The sequence below is a fragment of the Camellia sinensis genome, chromosome 2 (assembly GCF_055761805.1).
Source record: "Camellia sinensis isolate YWXY chromosome 2, ASM5576180v1, whole genome shotgun sequence".
NCBI lineage: Eukaryota > Viridiplantae > Streptophyta > Magnoliopsida > Ericales > Theaceae > Camellia > Camellia sinensis.
Window position 1 is genome coordinate 54,083,604 of NC_138962.1, and position 10,205 is coordinate 54,093,808.

General features: G+C 33.3%; 2 protein-coding genes across 2 annotated transcripts; both read left to right on the top strand.

Moving 5' to 3' along the window:
• Window positions 1-3,311: 3,311 nt before the first annotated feature.
• LOC114280846 (F-box/RNI-like superfamily protein) lies at window positions 3,312-6,178 on the top strand. The gene is made up of 4 exons (XM_082914441.1): window positions 3,312-3,833; window positions 4,562-5,306; window positions 5,415-5,695; window positions 5,795-6,178. The coding sequence occupies exons 2-4, from the start codon at window positions 4,565-4,567 to the stop codon at window positions 6,029-6,031; spliced, it is 1,260 nt and encodes a 419-aa protein (XP_082770567.1). The 5' UTR covers window positions 3,312-3,833; window positions 4,562-4,564; the 3' UTR covers window positions 6,032-6,178.
• Window positions 6,179-9,268: 3,090 nt separating this feature from the next.
• On the top strand, window positions 9,269-9,718 carry LOC114280847 (uncharacterized). Its single transcript, XM_028223258.2, has one exon. It carries the CDS (start codon window positions 9,269-9,271, stop codon window positions 9,716-9,718), a length of 450 nt encoding a protein of 149 aa, XP_028079059.2.
• Window positions 9,719-10,205: the final 487 nt, after the last annotated feature.

Genomic DNA, 10,205 nt, shown 5'->3' on the forward strand with positions numbered 1-10,205 from the left:
GGTGGTTTTGTCATCAATAAACACCTTCGAAATGTAACATGGGACAAGAAAGCTTTCGAAATGTGTACCTCCCTTTAAATATATGTAAAATGGCAATTAATTAATTATCGAATAATGCATATTTTTGGCATGATAATTAGTGGCTTTACTGATAACCATTTTTATAGCCATTTGTTACATGAAAATGTAACTAGTATTCTATAAAAGTTGGTTCGAAGAACAACGGTTTTGGTGTCTTCGGAGAATTAATAATTGGTTTAAAGCATAAAATTAATATTTTCATTAATTATGTATGAACCAAAACATACAAAATTTGAATAACCACAATGTTGGCCAAAAGTTGCTTCGAAAACCCTTTTGCCATAATTTTGTAAGCTTCGAAGCACTCCATCTTGCATCAACAACAGCTTTGAATAAAAAATAGTGATAGTTGTGAACCTTCGAAGTTTTGCCGAGTATTTCCAAGGAAGTAATTCGTCCTTTGTTGGCATTTTCGACCTTCGAATAATAATTTTAGTCCTTTATACCACCTTCGAAGGTGGTTATTTAGCATGTGTAACAGTTTGCTAAGGTGAATCATTGGCTTTGTCTAGAAAATATGTGGTTATCCTTTGAAACTTTTCTGCACTATTATCCCTTCAATGCGTATATATAATTCGCAACATCTAGTCATAATTTCATGCTCATTCGAAGGAGTTTATTGGTGCTATTATATCATTCGAAGCACTTTGTTGATATTATTCGAAGCACTTTATTGCTTAGATTAGTCATGTGCTTGGTTCGGCCCTTCAAAAATTCAAATAAACATCATTTTTAAGGGCCGCGGGGGGTAATGTTGGCACCATAAAATATTATTATTATTATTATTATTTTCAAGACATGTGACATCCTCTTATTCATTTGGAAGTTAAAAGAAGTTATAGAGATGATGGAGAATATGAAGGACAAAATGGATGAGTGGAAGGACACATGGCAAGACAAGAGTGAAGATGGAAGAAATTTGTAGTTACTAAGTAGTTATTACTGTATTTTTTTCCTCTATAAATAGCCATTAATGGCTACATTGTAAGGGATCCAGAATTCATAATTAAAGACAATTGATTTTAATATTTCTTGTCATTTTCCTTATCTTAGGAGTAGTTTAACATAGATTTATATTTCGAAACATTTATTTTCAGCATTTCCATTTCGAAGCATTTTATGCACTTCCTTTTCGAAGCATAGGAGTAGAGGTAAGTAATTATTACTTTGATTGTTCACTCAATTGTCTTTCTCCGTCCCTCTTTCTTCTTTTACTTTTTCTTTTCTCTACACTTGACAATTTTGAAGTCCTCTTTGTTGAGGCAAAAGAACAATCAACACAATCGCTTGATAATTGGCTTGAATTTAATCTGTAAGGACTAATTGATCCTTACTAGCACGCTCGCAATTACAATAATAACATTCGAAAGCCAAAAAAACCAACACATTCTAAAAGGAAAAATTCGAAACCATCCAAAGTTGACACGTGGTCATGTGAATAAACATATTCAAGGAATTCAATACAGAAAGACAGATAAAGAAAATTTTGAAACCATCCAAAGTTGACAAGTTGTCATGGAAATAAATATGTTCAAGGGATTCAACATAGGAAGAGATATAGAATACCTCATGTTTTTTTTTTTTTTTTTTTACTAGTAACAATAATTTCTTAGACCTATCTTAATTTTCGTAAACTAAAATGAGAGTCACTAATATAAAATCAGTGGCGCTATATCCACCAATTAGTAAAACAAGTTGGAGTAAAAACATCATATATCTTATTTCCATTGTTGCAATAAAAGTTTAAATTTGTAAACTTGTTTTTCTATAAGCAAATTAAGTGTCAAATTTTGGCGCGAGACTCCAAATAGAGTGCACAATTGTTATAGTATTATTTGTCTTACAATACAAAAAATATATAATTTGTAGATGAAATTCCAACACAAATATAACAATTTTCCAGTTTCTTTATTATGATTGCTCCAAATCAATTTAGATCGTCAACATGTTATAACAATTCTTATTACGTGTCACATTTCTTATTTGTAGAGTGTTTTAGCCATACATTATATGCATATTTATGAACTGAGAAAGTAATGTAACACAAACTAAATTTTTTTTATGAGTTTTCCACACAAGCGACTTCAATATTTAGGCTTTGTTTAGGAACAAACTATTTTAGTAATTTTCTAATTTTTTACGAAAAAATGTATAAAAAATAGAGAGAGTAATGTAATAATTTTTTAACTTTTTTACTATAATATTTAATTCTCAAACGAAACCTTGATTAGAATGCAGTACAAAAAATTTAATAATTTTATATTTGAATTTAGTTTTATCAAGGGGAATAATATTACTTCTATGTATAATTTTTTTTATATAAATAATAATCAAATAAAATAATGGATTTTTTTTTGACAAATACCTATTAATTAAAGGTAAAAATGGCAATGGCCCGGCCGTGCCCTTACCCACATCCCAGCCCCAACTCAGCTTGCCTTGTGGGGTGAGGTATCCAAAAAATTTATATCCAAATTGAAATATATCTCAATAAAGTAATATATTATAAATCAAATCTTAAAATTACAAACTATTATCAAGTGTAACATACAATACAACAATCCAAGTATTAAAATATAAAAATAAAAATGTGACTTATAACACATATATATATATATATATATATTTAAAATTATACAAATAAAACATTAAATATTTTTAATGCATTCCAATATAATTAGGTTGGAGTCGGGAATGTAATGCCCAAGCCGTCCCAAAACCCTGCAAGTGAGAAAAAATTACCTCACCACTGCGACTCCCTCAAATTAAAAAGCTTGTATGTGCTATTTGGTGTAGATTTTTACAAATTGAAAACTAATAATAAAAAGTGAAAACAAAAATCATCTCCAGAGATTTTTTCTTACTTTTTAATAATTATTATTTTTTTCAAATTTATTTAAATTATTTTTATCTCCTAAAAAGTAATTCTACAAAATACTTAACACATAATTCTAAAATAAATAAATTAAAAAAAAATTATTATAAGCAACTCTATAAATTAGACTTATATTGCAAAATAAGTAATGCTACACATACAAGAGGAGAACATAGAATCAAATACAAAAACATATAAGCTGGACGACTAACAGCATGATTTGGTGGTCGATTAGTTATCATCTTATCAATTACAGCTCTTATCATTCAGTCGACCACTTAGCCGACCGACTATCATCTTGTCAATCACAACTACTATCTTATTATTTAGACGATCATCCAGTCATTCAATCTATATGTTTCTGTGTTTGATTATGTGCTTTCTTATGCTTGCGGAGCATTGTCGTTTCAAAACGGGGCCAGGGCATCCTTGGTTGGCCCAACTATGCAGCGCAGCCCGTCTAACTGGTGGACCTAAAATCGGCATGAGCAGCACTGGTTACGTGACACGTGTCCAGATCTGAAACTGAGGCACGGACAAAAAGCGGTCTCGAGTTTTTTTTTGAACATTGAACTTTGTTTTTCGCCGTGGGACTGCTGGAACGGTCAAAAATTCAAAAAAGTTCAAAAATAAAAACAAAAGCGGGTTTGTATGTAGGTGGTAGAAAAATATCAATCTTTGCTTTTTGAAATTTGAAAAGCCCTCAAGCCTTCGTATATACGCGCGCTCTCTCACTACTCTCTCTCTCTCTCCTCCAAACACAGCATAAGAGTGAGAGAGAGAGAGAGAGAGCCTTTGTTCCTGTGAAGCCCATAGCTCAAATCTCTCCGTCTTCTATTCTTGGCCATTCCTCAAATTTTACATTCAAATCTCGATTGTAAGCTCTTTTTATCCATGTTCTCCTTGATTTACACACAGATATGTACTCATTTCTCTATGAATTACTAATTTGTATGCACTCCTTAAACTGTTAATTGCATTGTCGATTTATATCTATTTCGAAGCTTTTACTCTATTGTATACATGGGTTTTGCTTAGTTTCTATATCTCTTTATCTAATATCATATGGGTTAATGCCAGAAAGTTCATTTTAACATCTGGGTTCTCTTTGGATTCTACTCCATAATGTGTTTTCCAGAAAAAATAGGCCTTCCGGAGCTTATATCTATTATTTTTACTGCTATGAATGAATGGGCTTTGCTTGATTTCCAGTGAATTTATCAATGTGGACTGTTTAAATTCAACCCCAGATTGGTCCTTGTTACTTGTATTCAGTTTCTTTGCGTACAATTTGTTCTTCTGTTGTCGATTGCTAGTTAGTTTAGCTCAATCTTCTTTTTTCAATTGACAAGTTTGTAGATTTATAAGCTATTTATATTGCTGCAGAGTATCTGTTTGATGAGTTGTCTCAATGAGTTTATGGCTGTGTAATCTTTTGGTTGAGCTTATGCTTTGATCCAATTTTGTGTGTCTATACGAAGGTTTTTCTGGGGTACTAAACAAGATTTATGACCAAATATATAATCTGAACTGGAATGCTTAATAATTTTGGTTTCTTCTGTGGTTTTGGTAATTGACTATTATGTGTTCGATTATTTTCCTCAGAGAATGGACTCTCTGCCTGATGCCATTATCCAATACATTTTGTCACACATGAACAATGCCAAGGATGTTGCCTCATGTACTTGTGTTTCCAAGCGATGGAAGGACTCGATGCCTTATCTTCGGGGCCTTTACTTTCCTCGCAACCTTAATGATAACCTTACTGGTGTTGACACTCCTGACAACATTGTGAGGCAAATGGTCTCCTCAATGTTTCGATTAGAAGAGCTTGTCGTTTATTGCCCTTTCACTAGTTCAGGCCTTGCTTCATGGCTATCACTTGTAGGAACATCCCTCAAGTACCTTGAGCTCCGAATGGACAATCTTGTTGAACAGCAGTCTAGTATTGACAAACTCTCAAAACTGGATTGCATTGGAGCAGCGTACAATTTGGAGTCACTGAAACTTTGGGGGGTCCTTATGATCCAATCCCCCAAATGGGATGTTTTCCATAAACTTCACAATCTTGAAATTGTTGGTGCAAGATTGGAGGACCCCGCGTTGTCTGATGCACTTCAGGCATGCCCAAATCTGACGCATCTATCTCTGCTTGCGTGTGAGGGGTTGAGATCTGTTTCAATTGAGCTGCCCCAGCTAAAGCAATGTAGACTTGATTTTTATGGCTTGGGTAACTGCTCACTTTCCATTGTTTCTCCAAAGCTTGAATTGCTCGAGGTGCAAGGTTGCAGTTGGATTAGGGTTCGAGAGACTCAATGCTTAAGAAATCTTTCCATTGCCAATAATTCCGGTAATCATCTATTGGAATCGCTGCAAGTTCTTATCTATTGGAGTATAATTTTAGCCAATTCTTAAACAACTTTTATTTAAATTTTTTTTTTTTCCCCTTGTTATCCAGGGAGAGTTTACATGGTGGATTTTGGAAAACTTGTGGGTCTTGAGTTCTTGTCCATTAGAGGGGTGCAGTGGTGTTGGGATGCAATAAGCAAAATGCTTCAATTGGCAAATGAAGTGAAGCATCTCTATATGAAGGTGGAGTTCACTGGGGATTTTGAAGCCCTCTTGCCCTTTCCAGAGATTGATTTTGTCGAATTCTTTAACAGCCATCCCAAGCTGCGAAAATTCGATATGCATGGTGCCATGTTTGCTGCTCTTTGTCAGAAAAACAGCTTGAAAAATGTGAATATTTGATCCATAGATTTGTTTCTTTTAAGCATTAGGACGATTATGAAGATTTAATGCCTAAAATTAAGCATTGTTTTTCTTTTCTTTTTGCAGGTGTATTCTAGATTTGTGATTCCCTGCCTCGAGGAGGCAGTGGTCACAGTGAGATCACCATTAAATGCTGAACAGAAAATGAGCACTCTCGAATCATTGGTCAAGTATGGTAAGAACTTGAAGAAGATGACCGTAAGGATTCTGGATATGAAGAGCAGCCATAGCAGTGCAGATGATTTCTTCCAGGAGATTTGCAGGTTTAGATGCTTGAACCGCAAGATTGTTTCAATAGAGTAACAGCTCAATGAGCACTTTACCCATAATTTCTAATTCATTGAAATCATTTTTGTTGTTGTAGTTCACTAATTGACTGCTTAAAAAATTCTGATGTTATGGACAATTGTTCGATCATTCTTCAATAATTATAATCATTAACATCCTTTATATCGTGGCATGTCTCTAATTATGCTCATTCAATTCATTTTATTTAGCTCCGTCTTAATCAAACTTCTCTTGGCGTAAATGATATCTTGCCTGCTTATTGAACAAGTTGGTCCACAACATTATGTGCAGTGAAGGTTTTGAACCAAAATTTCATTCCCCTTTTTTGTTTTTGTATTATATGTATATATGTAGATATTACCTCTAATTCCTTCGAAGTGTATTTTTTTTTTTGGATAAGTAAGTCATATTATAACCAAAAAAGAAAAATATACAATGAAGTTCAACACATAGCTTTTGATGGGAGCACAAAAATAAACAAAATAACTATTCCATCAAAAAACAAACTGAGTTTATAGAAAACAAGCACAACATTTCCAACAAAACAAGGATTCAGAATTTCCTTCTGGCATTCTTCAAGTCATGAAGTTTCGCTTTAAGTTTTCTTCTGCTATCCTCTTTTGAAGTCTCTCCATAACTAGGATTACTTGGAGATGGACTCCCTTTATTTCTCAACTCTTGACTTGAATTTCCATTTCCTAACTTGTCCATATCACCAAGGACATTAAAGACATTAGATGTTGAGGGGATAGAAGACTGCGTCTCTCTCTTTTTGTTGATCAATGGCGTTGAACCTTGCCCACCATCTCTCCTCTTTTTCTTCACCACTTCCCATTTAGTCGGAATTTGTGTTTTAGTGTCCTTACTCTCCACTCATGTTTGAAGGAGGGAGGGTTCAAAGACTTTGGCTTTTGAGGGCACAAATTAGTGGTATGGCCAAAAGTCTTACAACCATCACACCTTTGGGGCTTCTATGGTACCTCAACTTGAATCTCATTTGGGTTACCATAACCAAGATTTATTTTGAAAGACTTAGGGATCTTTTTATTTGCTGGCACTTCAATACAAATTTTCGCAAACGTAAGTCTGCTTCTCTTGAAAGTTGGCTCATCCAAATAAAGAGGAGTTCCCAAGATGCTAGCTATGTAACCCAAACCCTCTTCACTCCAAAGTTCCAAAGGAACATTGTACAACTTCACCCACAATGGCACACTTGAAAATTTACACTTTGTTAGTTTTAGTCCAGGTTGCCATTTTTTAATAACAATCAATTTAGCCCCAACATAATAGGGGCCATCTTTCAAGATTGTGTCCATAGCCTCTTCACTTTTTACTTTAAAAATAAAAAAACCATTGTCAATGGAGACAACGTCCTCAAGCAAATTTCCCCAAAGTTTCTCCGCCCAAGTTTTCACATAATGGAAAGAGAATCTTTTATCAATGAAGTATCCAACCAAAGCATTTTCCCAATGAGAAAAGTCTTTTTTTGAGATCTCAATAGGGACATTGTAAATGCCATCTACTTGGTTCTCAATCTAATGAGCACCTATTTTATACTTCAATTTTGACACCTTGTTAATCTCTTCTTTAATTAAAGAGCTCCCAACTTGTAGAGCTTTACTTGATATAGTAAGTGTATTCAGACCTTCACTACCATCTTCCATATGTAGATCAAACGAATCCTCATTTCGACAAGCTCGCACGGGCTTATCACTCTCTCGTTGCTTGGAATCCATTACGTCTCTTCTTTGATCAGCACTAAGTGAGCCAAACTTGTATTTTCATTATCATGCAGGCAATATATAAGTTCTAGTTTTAATATAGTTTTGTCATAATACAATGATATCCTTATTAAAAGGGAAAAAAAAAGAAAGGGAAAAGGATTAAAACAAAATGATATGAGTTGTTATGGTTCCTTTATTTTTTGCTTCGTGCTGAAATAAGCTCTTCCATGATCAAAATCAGTGAAAGTGCCGTAAGAATGAGCAAAGCATAAATAGTTAGAAATTTGTGTTACTTCTTTACACAACGAATATGAGAAGTAATTTAGGTAATGTAATAAATGAATTTTAACATTTCATTTATGTCAAGTCTATATAAATGAAGTTGTATATGATAATAATTTTTGAATGAACACAAACTTCATGATGCATTTAGGTCTAACTCAGAATCTCTAAAATGGTAAACGATGAATTTTTTTTTGATTGTGTCCATTTTTTTTCATTTAATGAGATTGCAATATGTTATTAAAATTTGAAATTGATAGATAGTCCATAATTATCATGTTACTATAAATTTTCAATTTTTTAGTGAAATAGGATCCAATATTACATATTATATATATACACATGAATTGTAATTCAAATGGTAAAAGGAAACCACTTTATTATATAGAATTTTTAACAAAAAAGAAAAAGAAGAAAAAAGTAAGCAACTTGGTGTTGGTGCGCTTGACGAAAAATGGAATGGCCAACAGCCCATCAAAAAAAAAAAAAAAAACAGCCAACCATAGAACAATCTAGATTCCCAAATACGAATGGAAAAAAAATATATTGTGTTTTAGTTGAGTTTTGAAAAAAAAAAATTTTATTCTTATTTGGTTAAAAAAATAAAAAAATACTTATCATTTTCAGATTTTTTTTTATTGGGTGAAAATAAATTTTAAAAGATTACAAATATTTTTTGTGTGTTTATTTTCATTGAACTAGTCTTTAAAAGTGAAGTCATTTTCAAAGATTCCATACAAATTTCTATATGAAACCTAGATGGTAAGCTACCTTTCAGACAATTCTAAAGATAGGAAGAAATGCCCATGTTTTATTCTTCCGATTTAAAACCAAATATTATTCCAAATTCAAGTTTGAAAGTCATATAATTAACCTCTTTTGGTTAGCATGAAAAAATGGAATAGATATATGAGGAAGCTAATTCAGTTGTATTTAAAAAAAAAACAAATTGCTGATACTTTTTACATTTTATTTTTTTGTAGCATGAAAGAGAAGAGAATTGAAAGTAGTTTTTGCTTTGGTTATAAACTCACCCAAAGCCAAATGGAGTAGATATAGAGAACCACTCCAAACCGACCGTTACCAATCCTACTCACATTTTAACTTTTTTTCATATTCTCCTCCCTTAAAATAACCATCATTATTGCAAAAAGACCCCTCTTTTCATGGTTCTCATCCCACTACCCAACTTTTCCTCCATCTATGTAACACAAACCAAACCCACAAAATAAAAAAACAAGAACATATGGAAGATCTCTTCTCCCAATTCATCTTACTCTCAGACCAATCCCTCCAAGACAAGTTTTTCAATCCTTCTTCAATCGAAGACTTCATGAAACTGTTTGAGCTCGAGTCTTACAAGGCATGGGCTGCCGCGGAGCTTGACAACGAAAAAGAAGTACAAGAAGCTGAGGAATCAATGAAGGCGGCCGAGGACTATCTTGACTCTGTCATGGAGAGTGCTATGGGAGAGTTTCGGTGTTTTGAAGAGGAGATAGAACGCAAGTCCAAGGGTGAGATGAAAAGCTTGGTTCAAGATGGGGAATCGGCTAGGAAGGCTGGGAAGTCCATGGAAAAGGCAGCTACAATTGCTTCCAAGAAGTATGTTGAGGCTGGACTTAATTCAGCTGGTGCTTCGATGAAATCGGCTTGGAAGGGGCTCTCTGCTAATGCCAACAAGGTTCATCCTTCTTGAAGGATTTGTTGTTATGTCTGTAGTAAAGTATTAGCGTTACTTCTGTTTACTATTTATGAGATAAAAATAATTTAAATAAGATGAGAAAAATTGATTATCTAAAAAAGAATGGGTATTTTTAACTTCTTTTTGATTATTAACTTTCAATTTGAGAAAAAGAACACCAAACAGGCCCTATGTAATTGTGTTAAAATCATTTGCACTTGACTATCATTTATAGTTTGTTCCAAGGCTGCTTCTGGGGTTAAAAGAGCAGTGGGTCCATGAAATTATTTTAGAAAAATTTAATTATCTCTCTTGCTCTTTGTGTTGGCAAAAAGTAATTGGTATTTATGTGAAGAAAATATGTCAACATCTAATGCAGAAAGAGATGATTTATTACAGTATTTGAGGGAAATTAAAAAATTTCAATTATCTCTCTTACTTTGTGCTGGCAAAAAGTAACTGGTATTTATGTGAAAAAATATATCAACATCTAATATAGAAA

Coding starts and splice junctions, on each gene's coding strand:
- LOC114280846 (XM_082914441.1), top strand. CDS start 4,565: ATGGACTCTCTGCCTGATGCCATTATCCAATACATTTTGTCACACATG. Junction 5,307..5,414: donor TTCCATTGCCAATAATTCCG/GTAATCATCTAT, acceptor CTTGTTATCCAG/GGAGAGTTTACATGGTGGAT. Junction 5,696..5,794: donor AGAAAAACAGCTTGAAAAAT/GTGAATATTTGA, acceptor TTCTTTTTGCAG/GTGTATTCTAGATTTGTGAT.
- LOC114280847 (XM_028223258.2), top strand. CDS start 9,269: ATGGAAGATCTCTTCTCCCAATTCATCTTACTCTCAGACCAATCCCTC.